This window comes from Dreissena polymorpha, chromosome 9, assembly GCF_020536995.1.
Source record: "Dreissena polymorpha isolate Duluth1 chromosome 9, UMN_Dpol_1.0, whole genome shotgun sequence".
Taxonomy (NCBI): domain Eukaryota; kingdom Metazoa; phylum Mollusca; class Bivalvia; order Myida; family Dreissenidae; genus Dreissena; species Dreissena polymorpha.
The window spans coordinates 22,945,824-22,964,998 of NC_068363.1; the positions used below are offsets into that span (position 1 = coordinate 22,945,824).

Here is a 19,175-nt window from a genome sequence, read left to right on the forward strand (position 1 = left end):
GAATGATACATGGGACCTATGACCGTGACCATCTAAAAGCAACAGAATTTTGGATTCACACCTGCCAGGCATAAATTGTATGAAGGGTTTGGTCAGATAGTTAATGAAAACCTGGGTGTTAGACCAACCACTCTCTGACATTGGTCCACTGGCTCCTGGTGATGCCCCTTTCAACAAGTCACTGTTCATCCGATTGCCCGGGAAAACAAAGAATGGTGGAACTGCTGTACCACTTGCACTGCCAGCGCCAATGATTGTAACTGTTTTATCATTGCCAGAGGTCACAGCTTGCGCAGGATAGTTAGAACTAGCTAGTATGTATGGTGGCTTGTGATCAATTGATACACCCTTCTCATCAATATTGTAAAGCAAATGGGGCTTATCTTGGAGATAATGCTTCTGTAAACATTTCTGGTAATTTTCAAAGAATTTAGACACGATCTTTGCACTCGCCATTTTGGCCCTCACCTGATCAAGTGCTCTTGGTTTAACAACCCTCATTTCTGGCCATCTCTTTAGAAACCCTTTCATCCACATCATGGAGAGGGGTGTGTCAATTGTCCTCTTACCCAACTGCGCAGCAAACTGTGAAGCAACATCAATACACTCCTGCTGTGTATAACCATAACCTAAATCGGCCAAGGCTTTGAAATGGTTTACAATTTGGGCCTCTTCAATCTCATCAAACAATGGGAACTTCTACATTACAACTGTTTCTGGGTCAACTTTCCCCAAAATCCTGTTCCTGAGTGTGTTTTCTGGCACCATATAAGTCCTGGATGCTCTGAGAACGGACATTCCATCATCTTTCACTGCTAAAGCATTTATCAAATAAGATGGTGAATAAAGTCGATATTTTTTCCCTATAGGCTGTGGGTGTTTCTAAAATAAACAAAAAAATGGTGTTACAGGTGTGAGTTTCAAAAACCATATATTTTGAGATGCTTGGCCTTACTATAAACTTTCCGTCACGTGACTTTCATTCATGGGCATAAACACTTGCAGCCGACATGTAAAAAGTCAAAAAAAGTTATTGATAAACGAAGAAAAAATTGTATATCCATGGTAATTTATAACAAAAAATGTTAAATTTTGGTACATCTACGAAGACCTAGTGATAAATACCTGTTTAAATCTCATGTTTTCATGTTTGACAGCAAATACGATCGAGTAAACTTTGTAGTAAATGTGACGTCACTAAAATCACCGACCCGTGACCTCTCGCGAGATTTCGAATCAAAACAAAAATGGCCGCGAATCAATATACATCTTGATTTTAGATACATCGATAACAGGTGAAAATTCAAAACTCAATAAGGGAGATTACTTCGGCGAACCAAATGGAGTATTCGAAGCGATTGTCTCACCGTTTCCACAAACCTATTTATAAACTACACATCATAGATGATGCACACGGCTGTTTAATATTCCAGACCCGCTCGTGTTACTCGTCTCAGTTCAGTATTTTATCACAAAGGAATGTTCAGTCAGCTCAGGGCGGCCATGTTGGCAGTTTTGTAACAAAGTGAGGAACTTTATCAATCAATGTAAGTAGATCTTGTACTTTCAAATGTATGGGCACTGCTGTGTTTGTCAACGTTACGCTAGCAATTATGCACTAAACTTTATTACTTAGATCAGCTGCATAAGTAATGCATATGTAATAAATTGTCTTTAGTTGGGTTCAAGGTCGAATTTCATTATGGTCAGTATATAAAACTTAAAGCAACTGTTTCTTTCAATAATATATTCAATTTCATAAATAGTGTTCATAAGGAAATGTTCATGATGTAATACTGAAGGATTACAATATTCCCTTGAGGTTGGCTCAAGACTTAAAGCCCTAAAATTATAGGGAACATATAGAATAACCTGAAAGTAAATCATGTTTAGACATAAACTTTTTAACAGGATGCGTTCTAGTGGCTCCAATAAAATTAACACTTTACACTAGAAATAAATATTATGTATGTAATACATATGATAAAACTAAGCTTAGAAAACAGTTAACATCACAGATATAAATTACATATAACAGTTATACACATACCAGTGCTTTCCGCAGGATTTTTGTCAGGCGCGCCGGGGTTGATAGGGGTGGTTCGGGAGGGAACGCCTCCCGACGTTGATTTTTTTAAATTCAACGTGTCAATTGACGTTCTATGGTGCGTTATAACTCAAATAAAAACAGCGTCAAAAGACGTCATTTGGTGCGCTATGTCTCTTCAAGAAAATCCCCCAGTCATTTAAAAATATATGGTTTAATTTTTTTTTAAACTGTTCCGCATAGATAGTAAAATCCCGACTCGAACGAGTTCCCAATGCATCCGTTTCAACCCGACTCTATTACTGTATACTTACTACTTTTCAAGTTTCTATTTATTATGCCCCCCTTCGAAGAAGAGGGGGTATATTGCTTTGCTCATGTCGGTCGGTCGGTCGGTCGGTCTGTCGGTAGGTCGGTCGGTCGGTCCGTCCGTCCACCAGGTGGATGTCAGACGATAACTCAAGAACGCTTGGGCATAGGATCATGAAACTTCATGGGTAGGTTGATCATGACTCAAAGATGACTCCTATTGATTTTGAGGTCACTAGGTCAAAGGGCAAGGTCATGGTGACCCGAAACAGTAAAATGGTTTCCAGATGATAACTCAAGAACGGATACGCCTAAGATCATGAAACTTCATGGGTAGATTGATCATGACTCGCAGATGACCCCTATTGATTTTGAGGTCACTAGGTCAAAGGTCAAGGTCACGGTAACCCGAAACAGTAAAATGATTTTCGGATGATAACGCAAGAACGCATATGCCTAGGATCATGAAACTTCATAGGTAGATTGATCATGACCTGCAGATGAACCCTATTGATTTTCAGGTCACTAGGTCAAAGGTCAAGGTCGCGGTGACCCGAAACAGTAAAATGATTTTCGGATGATAACGCAAGAACGCATATGCCTAGGATCAGAAAACTTCATAGGTAGATTGATCATGACTCGCAGATGACCCCTATTGATTTTGAGGTCACAAGGTGAAAGGTCAGGGTCACGGTGACCCGAAATAGTAAAATGATTTTCGAATGATAACTCAAGAACTCTTTTGCCTAGGATCATGACACTTCATAGGTACATTGATCATGACTCGCAGATGACCACTATTGATTTTCAGGTTACTAGGTCAAAGGTCAAGGTCACAGTGAAAAAAAAAACGTATTCACACAATAGCTGCCAGTACAACGGACAGCCCATATGGGGGCATGCATGTTTTAAAAACAGCCCTTGTTACCCGATAATTCCGATTTTATAAATCACTTTCTGGTAAATACTGACGATAAAAGCTCTCAATTAATTCTTTTACACAAATCTTACCGTTTTTCTATTGTATGAAATAAATTTTAAGTGCCTATTTATATTTTACCCTTTATTTATATTTTACCTTTTCCCGCATTGATACGCATAATCCAGTCTCGATCAATTCCTTAATATATCCGTATCAACCATACCTTCTATCTATTATTACTGCATACTTACTACTTTTCCAGTCGCTACTGATTACCCGATAATCCCGTATATTCCAGTTTTAAAGCAAATTCTGGTAAATATTTACGAAACAAGTGCTCAAGAATAAAAAAAATAAATCGCCATATTTTCTTAAGTATCAAAAAATTTTGGCATGTGTTACTATTTAAAGATGTGATGAAATATCGTCCAATCAGGGCGTTTTTTCCACAGAACACGCGTAAATCGCCTGACATGATGTTCATGTTTTTATACAGCACAAAATTCATCCACACTTTCCATGCGACATTCTACATGTCTGCATATTTTTTTGCGCGCTTTTTATTGAGACAAAGGATAATACACTGTTTATTTGACGCTACAATTTGTTGATGTCGCGTTAGCATTTAAATTCGGAAGCGTGTTTCGGATTACAAATTGATAATGCTCATTTGAAAATCGAACGAAACATTTACAGTTGTGCATAATTAATTCAAAGATTATTTGTTAAAGCGAATTACGTGTCTAATAAATGTCAGAAAAACGAGGTTAATCAGTTCTATAAATGGACATGATACAATAAACATGTACTGGAATTAAATTGTTATCGCATAATTGTTACCGGGAGTTATTTGCACAACTTACTCGCTACAAGTAAGTAATTGCTTACCACTTGCAATTAATTTCTTGTATTAATTATAAGTCATGAGTAACACTTGTTTTCAGTAAAAAGGTGTGATGATGATGCCCCAAACCGTCTTTAATGTACTGTTCTAGTTACCGGTTTTATATTACGTGAATGGTACAACTTCTTGCTAATCAAGCTGGGATAAACTCTTACTAAGTGCCAGACGTCAATCAAAAATAATTGTCGATAGTTAACCCCGCCCTTATAAGCATTCGCGTAACCGATTGGACGATGAACACAACAGTTTGACGACTGAAAAGTTACCTGAGAGTTTCCTGTGGTACATCCTTGCCAGCATAAATGACTATGTAATGTGGCTAGAATAATCGATACGCGCGTCATTCTATCTCCTATCAGTGGATTGTCTATAACCCCATGTGGTGTTTATGGCGATTACATGCAAAAGTGCTCTTTTAAAACAGGGAATATTGATACACTGATAAAGAAATCTTGATTTTTTTGACATTCTCCATTTATTTTTGCTGTAAAAATACACTGATCGGAAAATTTCAAGCGCACCGGGGACTCTGATTTCGAAATTCAAGCGCCCCGACGAGATACCGTTAAATGGACTGTGGAAAACCCTGCGTACAATACATACAAATGTATCACCATACCAAATGTGGTTTGGGCTTTTACACCTGTCTGTCCGCCTCTCGTATCTCACTGACTTGTGATGGTTAAAACTGCAACATTAGATTTATGGTGCACATTAGAAAGAGCATAATTACTGCATATACGACTTAAAAATGGAAAAGCACAGTACTCTCCCAAATACAGGTTTATTCACAACATCTCAATACAAAGAATTTACAAACAGAGCATTACCCATTTGCAATCAATTAAAAAGTATATAAAAAATACAAAAATGTACAAAAATGTATTGCATGTTTAATACAATTAGTACTAACCTGATAAGAAGTAATTCTAATGAAGATATATAAAAATCTGCAGCTCAAGCAAAAACTGACTGCTGACACTTTGACTGCCTAGAACACAATGCAAAAGAGAAGGAAAAAAATCTGGCTGAATAGGCTTTAAAATCACTCAGCTATTGTAATTGGTCACAGTGGTCACCTGACTGAGTTGATTTAAAATCAGTCAACTATGAAATTTGGTCACAGTGGTCAAAGGTAGATAATCTACTACTCTGATAGAATTATTGGAAATTCTACCTGGTTACATATGATAATTGATACTGTAATTAAGTTATTGAGTATGTGCGAATCGCAATATGTTCGCAAACATTTGCTTTTGCTCGTCATTAAATGTTTACGTGAATCTTTGCTTTTATATGTTATGAGATATCGAGGTGATTTAAAAAAAAAAGCTTCTCTAATTTAAAGTTTACAACGCAATAGATCCCCTTTATGTAACAAAAGACAGTGTCTGTGTTGTTATGTTTCCCCGTGTTACACTCTCAAGTTTGAAAATCATATCAACAAGCTGCGAATAAAACAACATTGTTAAATTCGTAATGCAAGTGTACACCTATTTCAATTATTGAAACTTTAATATCACTTATTTTGTATAATTATATTAAATAAAATTGCTCAAATCTTTATTCCAAAGCCCTGTGGCGTATAAATCAAAGAATGTCTATTGGCAGTTATATTCAAACCGAATTAAAAGAAAATTCAAGAAATCGTTCTTTGTAGTCGATTTTTTTGTGCAATATTTAAACAATAATTTCTTTTTTATATCAATCAATGCAGTGTCGTCGGGAATGATAGCTCTGCTTTTAATTTGTATTTAAAAATAAACGACACCCTATTTTGCATATAAATTGTTTTGCAAATCAGGTACATATATTTTCTTTACCCTACCAACAATAAAATATACTACCAGGTATTTAAAAATCACCACACTAGAGAAATGGAAAACTTAATTAATAACGTACAACTCAGATGCTTTTTGTACATTTATAAATATACTCCCCTGCACATATACTTGAATAGGCAACTTTCTCTACAATGAGCAAACAAAGCATACATTTGAATTACGTAATCTGTTTTTGGAAGCATTTTATCCAGTGGTGTAATGAATTGCCTATGTTATAAAGAAAGCATATCATACTACACCATTTATCCGAGTAAACGCATTTTATTTATATGAACTACCAACCCTGCTCAAATAAATGTATACGAAACACTATCTACATTCAGCAGAAAAAAGCTTTTTGTCCACCTGTGTATTATTTTGCTAGAAGAAATAAATCAGGTATTCAAAATATTCACATTTTCTAATGTACCACGCATTGTAAGTTGTAAATAATACGAAATTAAAAAATGCCTTGTAAGAAAAAACAATCGTCATATTTGAGATGATATACATTAATTTAATTGTAAAACTTGGTTTGCTTGTTTGCAGCATTTAGTCTTTAAACAGATTTTAACATGACTAGTAAAGGTAAGTCGATGTGTTTTTAGATAAAGACATAATTATAAGATCGAAAAGATAATCACGAAGCCAGTTTGTTATTCTGTGCCGATGACGCATCATACTTGTGCAGTGCATACCAATGTGTAGTTATGTAATAGTAATGTTAAAGATAGAGCAGGACAATGGTAATATAGCATTCGATCTGAGACTACTGGTCACCTTAATGCCGTCCTCGGTTTGTATTTTAGTTTGTGAACTTAATTTACTCTGGTTAATGTGCGATTTAAGACATAAATGCCTGATTGCGCTATGCTTGTGTATACTTGGTGCGTTAATAAAATAACTTGAATAATACAAATGATACTAATTAGATCATTATAAAAAGTGTTTTAGTATGTTTAGACCATCACTTATATGATTGGAATAAATTCAACTTTTAAATAAACCGACTTGTGTAATCAATACAAAAAATATGTTACAGTGCATTCTACATTAAGAAAAATGCTGGTGATAACTCCACCGACCAATGCTAATAAATGATCACTCGCACAAGCTGCATTAAGGCAGCATGTAACAATTCTAACTTAGTAGGCTGCCAGCATCTTGATAGCATAATAACAATCAACAAACTGTTCAAATAAATGAGTGTGTGACCATGAGGTATTTTTAGTGATAATAAAACAAACCTGATTCATATCCTCACTTTAGTGTGTGGAAAGAAGAACAAGAAAGTTAATATAACATAATTTGAACGATATGATAAAACTAGCAGTGGAAATCTGCTAGTCGGTTGATGAAAAACAAAAATATTATATGTTTGCAATAGTGTTTCCTTACAAATATTGTTTTACAGTGTGATTTTCTTTGAACTAAACAATACCGAACACACTGCATATGTTTGTATAAAGCAAAATAACACTTTTAACTCTACATATAACATACAATTGTGTTATGTTTATGTTTAAGAACAATAGTTTCGCTTACTTGCGAAATAATTAACGTTTTGCATCAATTCATGTGCGACGTTTGTCGATACCGATATTGTTTCTTAAAATAAACACTAGAAGACAAAATGCTTAAAATAAACACTAGAAGACAAAATGATAGATTCGGAAAAACACTCGTACATACATGTAAAACCACAATGTTTCATTACTCTTCATAAGTTGTCGTAACTGTTTCAATGTCCAAGTCGACTTCAAAATAATTCATAACAGCTTTGAAATAATTCTAATACGCCTGCTAATTTAAAAGTGCAGATGCATGGGAACGTACACAACAGTACACACGTGACGAGTGAGTCATTTTCAATGAATCGGTATTCGCATTCTTACAACATATACCCAAAATAAAGATGTTAGTAAAATACAAATCAAATACAAATACTTGGAATAGTTCCCCAGCTAGGTCTAAATGATAGGGCACCCCGCCCTACCCTCCCTACGTTCCGCCCTGCCCTACTGGTGCTCCACCCTGCCCTTTTGTATTATTTTTTTAACATATTATTAGTTATAAATCTCTTATTACATTGTAATAATTAATGTATGGTTTAATGCTAATGGCAATGATTTATTATACGCGTTGAAAATGCCCTTTTGACAAAATAGCCCCCCCCCCCCCGACTTTGCCCTTTTCAAATCCTAGTTGGAGCACTGCTTTAAATAACAACTTGTTTTGAGTACTGTGTAGACTCTCAATCGCCCAAAAGCACTTTTTTAACCAGACAATTTGTGTAATAAAAGAAAAAAACATATTCAAAAGCATTATCGCCTGATGGTATTGAAATCACTTACTTGCACTTAAAGCCGTATTATTGGACTAGCCCCCTTAAACCTTCTTATTTAGTTATTAACAAGAACACTTACAACTCTCACGTAGAGGTTCAAGTGTGCAGGCATGTCTCCGCATTGAGTTTTCAATGCTTAAATCGGTCATTTAAGCGATATTCCTATTTATATCCAATAAGCGAGTATTTACGAATCGAACTTTGGTTTAAATGTTTCAATGTTACACTTGATATCGTTAGGCATTGAATGTTTAAGTGAATCATTGCATAAATATGTTAATGAAATCTAGAGTTATTATCATTAGAAGCTGTCGGTATAGGTAAGAGTTTGTTGGTGTCGCAAAGTCACGTACATGTACACTACGCGACCCGTGATTTTTGCCGCGATTCTCGCATCACCGCAATAGATGCAACGTGACAAATTGCGGTGATTCCGAGCGACGAGAAAATTTGGGTGATGTCTCGGCGACCGTCGCGCGATGTATCTCGCTGTTACGCAATCAGCGCGAATCACCGCGAACCGCCGTGGTTCACCTTTTTAAGAGATTGACATCAAGGGTTACACTGTACACGTAACATATATGTATACACTTACATTATACATCGCAATAATAAAGCTTTTGTTGTTGTTGTATGCCATGGGCGTATTAGCTAAAATACTCCCGTTCCGACATGAACGTGATGAAGTAATGTCGGAAGCTTTAACGGCTCCAAATTAATATAACAGCGCAGAAGAATGATCATGCAATAATTATTTAACACAACATGTAAACATTATTTAACTAATTGCATTAGCAGAATGTTTATTAAAACTTACAATCAATTATATTCCAGGCCCGAATACACTACCACTGTTCAAATTCCATATTGTTGCAATATACATGTAGCGTAGCACTGTGTAAATTGAAAGTTGCATAGTGTTTCGTCATTGGTCGGTTATAAATACCTTGTTTCTCTACATGGTATTTGATTTCGACGAAACTAATAATTTGGTAATTTACGAGAAATATGATATAATTTTTCCATTTAAACTTTGATCTTACCGTGTGTGTTAATTGACGTTATTAATAATGTTAATACGTATTTTTGCATTTCATTAAGAATTATAACGTGTAGCCCTTTTGTTAACAGTGTTTAGCAAAATATTCGCGCCTTAAGACACGGGAAATTGTTTAAGTAACACTTTCATTTAAAGGTTAAATGTAATCGGTAGATTACATCTAATTATTTGGACTAAAATATGCTATACTTATTTATTTTCTGTTTCAGGCTCCAATGCGGATAACTTGCGTTACTTTCCGAGCGTTGTACATACATTCACAATGCTTGATAAGCCGGAAATCGGAAATACATTACTGTTCTATTTTTAAGTACATGTTATTATGAGATCGTGGTAAATAATTTGTTGTTATTACATCATTGCCTATATATTAAAGCCGTTAAACATTGTGTTTGTTTTGCTGAAAAAAAAACACGAGTATATCAACGTAGCACTTAGCGTTCGCAGAGTTCAATAAATTTATGATGACATATAATGTACATGCATTTCTCTGGGTTTTCACGCCAAAAACAAAAAAACCCTCAACATTTGATTATTTAGTGTGTACTGTCCAGCGGGTGATAGTGTTTGTTCAAGTGTCTAATTGGCACTCTTTGTACGTGTTCAAACTGTGAAAAGATGTGACAATCACAGGAACAACAGGATGACGCTGCCAATTAAGTGCGGTAATGGATCAAAAGGCATTGACAAAAAAATAACAGTTTGGATATATTTTTCGGCGTTTACTCAGATGGTCTTTCAACAAAAAAACTATACAAGTCAATGTATTATGTTTTACTTCTATCAGTAACGATACGGATACGGCGTGTTTGATTTGAATTGACTTTAAAAGAAGTATCAAATTGTTGGCGATATAACAGTTTTAAAAATACCAAAGAAACATTTAACCGAAATCAACAGAATTCAATGTTCTCTGCGCTACGCAGTTTGTATAAAAAATCAATACCTGCACACTCGTATACCTTGACCTTGTACATTGCCGCATAATTTTCGTGCTCATTTGTCGGGAAATATACATGATGACTATATTGAAAGCATTTGTTAACGTCGTGTTAACATTAAAACATCGGAAGTGTGTTTCGGATTATAAATTTGTATTCTCATTTGGGAATTTAACGAACATTTATACTTATGGTGTATTTGTTTTGAATTGTATATTAATTTGTTACAACGCTTTACGTGTGAAAAAAATGTTTTGATAATATTATGCATTAATAGCACCATTTCCAGGAGGAAAACTTTTTTTACATGAAGGCGTATGACGCAATTAAACGTTTTTTTGTAAGATTGTATTGTATCAATCTAAATATAAATACGCTCGTTCAATGAAAGCTGTGTCCCACATTGTGCGCTGTACTCTTTACACTTCTGAAAAATGGCGTAGTCATATGGTTGTTTTAATGAAATTCTCAAACATATTAACCAACATAAATGTTCAAGATTATTTTTTTGATGTTGGATTATCGGATAATTGTGAACATTAGAAGCGTTATGTACATGTATAAAGTTATCGATACGATTCGGTTTCTATATTGGCGAGTCATCGTTGTCACTGCGATCACGGCGAATTGCGGCGAATCGCAGCGAATCACCACAACATTGAGGGGATTTAGCGCGAAGATTATCTTGTTCTCGCGCGACGTCGGAGTGACGAGTCACGTGAAATCGCGGTGATTTTCCACCCAAAAAGCAAAATGCCCGCCTTGACTTCGCAAGTTAGGCAAAAATCACGGGTCGCGTAGTGTAGTTACGTTTGATGATCGTATGACAAAGCTGCTATATAAACATGGGAGTTAATTTTGCAATACAAGTGTGTATGAATTGCGCACGCTTATTTCAATTGTTCCAGCATGAGTTTAAATGAGTTTTTACAATAATATTAAATCAAATTATTCCAATCACTTTTTGTATCCCCCAGTGTGGCCGTTTAAATCAATGAAAAGTGTGATATTTAAATCTTAGCATTTAATGCACCTTATAAAAACAGGAAAATGACATTTAAACGTGGCTTCTTTATAATTGATTCTTTCGCGAGAGTAAAATAAACTTGTGTTATGTCACAAAATAAATTTTAGTTGGAAACGATAGCCTATCTATAATGGTTACATTCATAAATCATATTAATGAAACACCAAAAACTGTTTATTATATTTTGCAAATATTCGTACTTAGCTTTACACTATCAACAAGACATTTTCGATGTCTGCACAAGTAACTAGATTGGGTCTCAGATACATATGGTATGACGAATGACGGATATTTATAAGTATATTGCAAAATAAAAACACATCACATAATGGAGCACTTGGCGCCCAACACAATAGGGCACATCATACAGCAAGGTTCTGCTTTGAACCGATTGGTCGACCTTTTTCCGTAACAAAAAAGCCGATTATTTTAAAATGCTACAGTGTAAAGCGAAGTGGGTCAATCAGCTTTCAATTGAATGTTTTAAGTCTCAAAACGTGTGCAATCAGGATAGCCCAGTTCACAACCATCAAAACGATCGCTCCAATTGATATAATAGATAGAACGACCTACAATGTAAGCATATACAGCTCATAGTCAAAATAACAATAACAATAAAGCAAAATAACAATAACAATAAAGCAAAATGACAATAACAATAAAGCATTAATACAACAAATACACGTGCTCCTGCACCCTTAACACACACTTGACATTAAATTGGTAGATCCCTCTTTATACAAATCCATTTTAAGAAAAGCTCGGAAATAAATGTTATTAACTGATATACATGTATGCTTTACAGGGATTTAGTGGACTAAAACGCAATGGCGAGTCTATCCGCTGTCTTCACTGAGGCGGAAAGGACGAACTGGCTAAAGGCGTGGCTGGCAGTTGAAATTGCAAAGTCTGGTTTAGAGCAATTCGTGGACATTGAGGCTAAAACTTTGCACACCAATATATACAACACTATCTGGTCTAGAAGTTCGGCGCCAGCCGAGTGTAAAGGTTGTCACACTGCAAATTTGCTTAAATGCCCGACACAAGGCGTATGCAAAAAACGAGGTGCACATGGCAACTGCACAGCTATGCATGATACTGCGGCAAAACAACCACGACCATGTCCAAAAAATGTGTGTAATAAAGTCCATGACGAGATTGTTAATCAACATACATTTAGTAATCCGTCATGGAAGAATACATCGGCTCAACAATGGGCAAAACATCCATGGGAAATTGCCAAGTGTTATTTCCCTCCAGACGGATATGTTGGAAAAACTTCAGTTCAAGATACCGACTTCAACGGGCTCATCAGCTTTATTATGAACTGCAAACACTTTAACAACATGTTTTCATTCGCCATAGCTGTAGGAAAACAAAATCCCCCTTGTCTACTAACAAAGGTAAAAGTATACTTGTGATTGTCAGTTTATTCCATTACTTTGACAAACATTGAACCTGTCCCACCCACCTGTCCATCCAGCCACATGAGATCGTTTATGTTGTATGCTACATGTATATATCACTGTTTTGAACATTTCTAATATCAACAAATTATTACAGCAACGCATTCATGCCATAACTATGTTTCTTTGCAATTCCATTTGTTATTCGTTTTTTTACAGTGTCAATTAGTCTACATGTTGTTACAAGATTTCAATAAACACATTTTGAACACTCATAATACGTCTTTAAATTGCACAAGAAATATAATAACTGCAGTCACATACTAGTGTGTATCAGAGCTTAATCACAGATACAAACATTAAATATGTTTTGAATTCAACAGCAGTGTACATCTTTATGCCCCCCCCCCCCTCGAAGAAAAGGGGGTATATTGTTTTGCACATGTCGGTCCGTCGGTCGGTCCGTCCACCAAATGGTTTCCGAATGATTACTCAAGAATGCTTAGACCTAGGATCATGACACTTCATTGGTACATTGATCATGACTGGCAGATGACTCCTATTGAGTTTGAGGTCACTAGGTCAAAGGTCACAGTCATGGTTATTTTAATTGCGTAATAACGCAAATACGCTTGTTATCTATAGCCCTGCCACCTACATGACCTACAGATGAAGTGTAAAATGCGTTCTTGTCTTTTGATGTTTGACGAAGATACAGGCCTTTGACTGATCTAAATTTGTGCCAAGGAAAGCTTTAATTTTTATTTATCATTTGGCAGATACAAGGTCATTTTTGACAAGGAAAGTAATATTTTTTAAATGGATATAATCCAAGGTAGGAGCTTCTATTAATAGAAAGTAAAAGGCATGGAGATTTTAGACAAAAGTGCATATACAATTTTTTCTATATTAACCGTTTTGCAGATGTTTTTTATGCAACGCTTTAAGATATCGAGCTGAGTTTTGGTATGTGAGTCTATCTACATGACATTCAGATGAAGTGTAAAATTCGTTCCCGTGCGTTGATATTTGGCAAATTTATAGGCCTGGGACTTGGAAATTATTTCCATAGATAATAACCATTTTCTGGAGTATATTTTTACGCAACTTTCAGATATTGAGCTGATTTTTGGTATTTGAATCTAACTACATGATTTACATATGAAGTGTGCATTTCGTTGTGATCCATTGATTTTTGGCTAAGTTATGGGCCTTGTTTTCTCTTAAATAGCTGCTTTGGGACTTCAAAGCGCAGTAAGGGGCATTGTGTTTAAAAAAACACAGCTCTTGTTTTTTGTTATTTTACATATTGTGTATTTATAAGTAAACATTGGTCTCTTTTTTTTGTATAGGCTCGTAAATTGCGGAATGAAATCTGTCACCCGCCTTCATTGAAAATCTCAGACCAGAAGCTCCAGGAATATTTTACGACGCTGATCAAACTGCTGAGTGATTCAAAGTGCCTTGCGCAAGATAAAGAGGCCAAAACTGCGGTTTTAAATTTAGATGAGGTATTATGTTAGCGGAGCATTAGTTTGATTTTGTGGTAGTAAAACCTTTTATTATACGCCCATTACCATTCGTAATGGGGGCATTATAGGAGTCACTTTGTCGGTCTGTCTGTCTGTCCCGAAATGTCATCCAGTCTTCACCAAACTTGGTCAGAAGTTGTATCTAGATACACTACGCGACCCATGATTTTTGCCTAATTTGCGAAATCAAGGCGGGCATTTTGCTTTTTGGGTGGAAAATCGCCGCGATTTCACGTGACTCGTCACTCCGAGGTCGCGCGAGAGACAGATAATATTCGCGCTAAATCCCCTCAATGTTGTGGTGATTCGCCGCAATTCGCCGTGATCGCACTGACAACGATGACTCGCCAATTCATGTATAGAAACCGAATCGTATCGATAACTTTATACATGTACATAACGTTTCTAATGTTCACAAATATCCGATAATCCAACATCAAAAAAAAAAATCTTGAACATTTATGTCGGTAAATATGTTTGAGAATTTCATTAAAACAACCATATGACTACGCCATTTTTCAAAAGTGTAAAGAGTACAGCGCATAATGTGGGACACAGCTTTCATTGGACGAGCGTATTTTAAATTAGATTGATACAATACGATCTTACAAAAAAACGTTTTATTGCGTCATACGCCTTCATGTAAAAAACGTTTTCCTCCTGGAAATTGTGCTATTAATGCATAATATTATCAAAACATTTTTTTCACACGTAAAGCGTTGTAACAAATTAATATACAATTCAAAACAAATATACCATAAGTATAAATGTTCCGTTAAATTCCCAAATGAGAATAAAAATTTATAATCCGAAACACACTTCCGATGTTTTAATGTTAACACAAGGTTTACAAATGCTTTCAATATAGTCATCATGTATATTTCCCAACAAAAGAGCGCGAAAATTATGCGGCAATGTACAAGGTCAAGGTATACGAGTGTGCAAGTATTGATTTTTTTATACAAACTGCGTAGCGCAGAGAACATTGAATTCTGTTGGTTTCGGTTAAATGTTTCTTTGGTATTTTTAAAACAGTTATATCGCCAACAATTTGATATTTCTTTTAAAGTCAATTCAAATCAAACACGCCGTATCCGTATCGTTACTGATAGAAGTAAAACATAATACCTTGACTTGTATAGTTTTTTGTTGTGAGAGGCCATCTGAGTAAACGCCGAAAAATATATCCAAACTGTTATTTTTTGTCAATGCCCTTTGATCCATTATCGCACTTAATTGGCAGCGCCATCCTGTTGTTTCTGTGATTGTCACATCTTTTCACAGTTTGAACACGTACAAAGAGTGCCAATTAGACACTTGAACAAACACTATCACCCGCTGGACAGTACACACTAAATAATCAAATGTTGTGTTTTTTTTGTTTTTGGCGTGAAAACCCAGAGAAATGCATGTACATTATACATCATCATAAATTTATTGAACTCTGCGAACGCTAAGTGCTACGTTGATATACTCGTGGTTTTTTTTCCAGCAAAACAAACACAATGTTTAACGGCTTTAATATATAGGCAATGATGTAATAACAACAAATCATATACCACGATGTCATAAAAACATGTACTTAAAAATAGAACAGTAATGTATTTCCCATTTCCGGCTTTTCAAGCATTGTGAATGTATGTACAACGCTCGGAAAGTAACGCGAGTAACACGAGTTATCCGCATTGGAGCCTGAAGCAGAAAATAAATAAGTATAGCATATTTTAGTCCAAATAATTAGATGTAATCTACCGATTACATTTAACCTTTAAATGAAAGTGTTACTTAAACAATTTTCCGTGTCTTAAGGCGCGAATATTTTGCTAAACACTGTTAACAAAAGAGCTACACGTTATAATTCTTAATGAAATGCAAAAATAAGTTTTAACATAATTAATAACGTCAATAAACACACACGGTAAGATCAAAGTTTAAATCGAGGGTTTGGCGCAAAACTATTGTAACTCACATTTTTAGAATTTTACAGGAGATCAAAAAAACATCCTTGTTTCCCTAATTTTCACTTCCTGATAAAAACCAGGCTAAAACTTGTAGTAAATAACTGTATTTAAACATAACAGTTAACAATTTGTTTAAATATTGATTCATTTAAATGTATTTGATTAATATCAAGATACAATACTGTTGCGTTAAAATTTATTCCTTTTTAGCCAATATAATTTGGTGCAAAACTATTGTATCTAAAGATACATTACTTTTGCACTAAGTTTTTATCTAAAATTGATGGTTTTGACATATCCAAGAAATATTGTAACTATAAAGGAAGATTTTTAATGGACATGTCCTTTTGTTTATAACCTTAATTTTATAACGTAATTATAAAGAAGGGAAGAAATCTTTTAATGACATTAAATTAAGTATACTTCGATGGACGGTTGGTTTCATTTCAACTGTTACAGTAGAAAATGCACACCATGACTGGCCAGGTACTTACAACTGACAAGACTGGTATCTTACAAAATAACATTCCATCAAAATAAACAAATTTAAATGAGTGTATTATGATAATAATATCAATAATCATTGATACAATGCCACATAACAGTTGCAAGTGAAAATAAACACTTAAGTCTTGATATGATAGGTATCTTTAATATTTACAAAAGTAGATTTACCTTAAGTACCTTTAATATAAAATTGAAATATGTTATTTCCTTAATCTTATTTTTTTTTATTTAGCAAAGATTTGTTTAATTCCCATTGTATGCCATTATACTAAAATGCCATAGTTATAATCAAATAATGTATAAAGACAGTCATTTAATTGCAGAACTTGTGAAATAATTGGCAATTGATATGTGAATTAAAAGTCTGCATTATGCAATTAAAACATGTATTGTTATAATTACACACTATTCCTATATTTCTTATGTTTAGGTCCATAACTTCATTATAAACAAACAAAACAAAAAATCCAAAACATTAAAATGATACTTAATGCTAACATCCAAACATTACTTCATCAGTAACTTTCATACAAAATTTTCATAAAGGAGGAGAAAGAAGAATGTATGGTGGACACCAATGGAATGGCATGAGCTTTGCAAAGCATTAAATGTGCCTTTTTCACGTTTTGGTAAATTGAAAAAATCAAAAAAAGTTGTTTCAGATTTGCAAATTTTCGTTATAGTTATGATATTTGGTGAGGAAACAGTAAAATTCGGAACAATTACGATGCTCTAAATTATCCATTATGCATCTTTTGACAATTTAAAAACCTGAAATTATAAAGCGTTGCAACAGGAAACAAATAAATAATTTGGAGAGTTCTGTTGTTGTTTTATATTTTGTTAATCTACGAGGATTGCTTACGGTATATAAAATATCAAATACATCAATCATTGTATAAGCACAGATGGCCGAGTGGTCTTAGCGGTAGACGTTTACTCCAGGACTCCAGGGGTCAGTGATTCCAGCTCAGCTGAGGGTTACTGTTTTTTTTCTTCTTTTTTTATTTCATTCTTGTTTTACTGGAGCTTTGTTGATCCAATGTTTACAATTATCAATATAAAGCATTTAATGACAATCTTCAATACATGCCAAAATCTGTGAAAAGGCCCCTTATGAGGTCTCTGTCTTTTTCCCATTTCAATTTGATTCAACAGAATCCTCCTTTGAATTTCTTGGTCGTTGCATCAGATTTAACTCATGAAACCATATCGGTACTGATAAAACACCAATACCCGTGTCCATTTAACTTAATTGTACTAAATGTTATTTATCATAGTCAGCAAAACCATACGTTGACTGATGTACCCGACCGTGTAAACTCAAACATCCTTAATGTTATTCATCATAGTCAGAAATATCATACCTTGACTAATGTACCCTTGTAAATTCAATCATCAAAATGTTATTTATCATAGTCAAATATGCCATACCTTGAATAATGTATCCGTTTAAATTCAAACATCCTGAGTGTTATTTTTCATAGTCAGATATACCACACCTTGACTTAATATGTACCTTTGTAAATTCAAACATCCTTAATGTTATTTACCATAGTCTGAAATATCATACCTTGACTGATGTACCCGTGTAAATTCAAACATCCTAAATGCTATTTATCATAGTCAGGAATACCATACCTTGACTAATGTACCCATGTGATTCAAATATCCTAAATGTTAGTTACCATACTCAGGAATACCGTAACTTGACTAATGTACCAGTGTAAATTCAAACATCCGAAATGTTTTTATTTATAGTCAGATATTCCATACCTTGACTCAGATGTACCCGTGTAAACTCAAACATCCCAAATGTTATTTATCATAGTCAGATATACTATACCTTGACAAATAAACCCGTGTTAATTGAAACATTCTAAATGTTATCTACCACTGTAAGGAATGCCATGATACCTTTACTAATGTACACGTGTAAATTCTTACATTCTAAATGTTATTTATCATAGTCAGATATACCATACCTTGACTAATGTACCCGTTTAAATTCAAACATCCTTAATGTTATTTATCAAAGTCGGGAATACCATACCTTGACTAATTTACAAGTGTAAATTCAAACATCCTAAATGTTATGTACCATAATCAGAAATACCATACCTTGACTTATGTACCGGTGTAAATGTAAACATCCTAAATGTTATTTATCATAGTCATATATACCATGCCTTGCTTTATAAACCTGTGTAAATTCAAACATCCTAAATGCTATTTACCACAGCCAGAAATACCATACCTTAAATAATGTACCATACCTTGACTGATGTTCCTGTGTAAAATTATCCTAAATGCTATTTATCATTGTCAGGAGTACCACACCTTGACTAATGTACCTGTGTAAGTTCAAACATCCTTAATGTTATTTACT

At 34.6% G+C, this 19,175-nt stretch overlaps 1 protein-coding gene across 1 annotated transcript in view; it reads left to right on the forward strand.

The window, feature by feature from the left end:
* The first annotated feature begins 1,408 nt into the window (after positions 1-1,408).
* LOC127845914 (uncharacterized) overlaps positions 1,409-19,175 on the forward strand; it is a 58,414-nt gene continuing 40,647 nt past the window's right edge. The window contains exons 1-3 of the mRNA XM_052377092.1: positions 1,409-1,547; positions 12,186-12,783; positions 14,139-14,297. Coding sequence (XP_052233052.1) covers positions 12,208-12,783; positions 14,139-14,297 — 735 coding nt within the window. The 5' untranslated portion in view covers positions 1,409-1,547; positions 12,186-12,207. The remainder of the gene's footprint in view (positions 1,548-12,185; positions 12,784-14,138; positions 14,298-19,175) is intronic.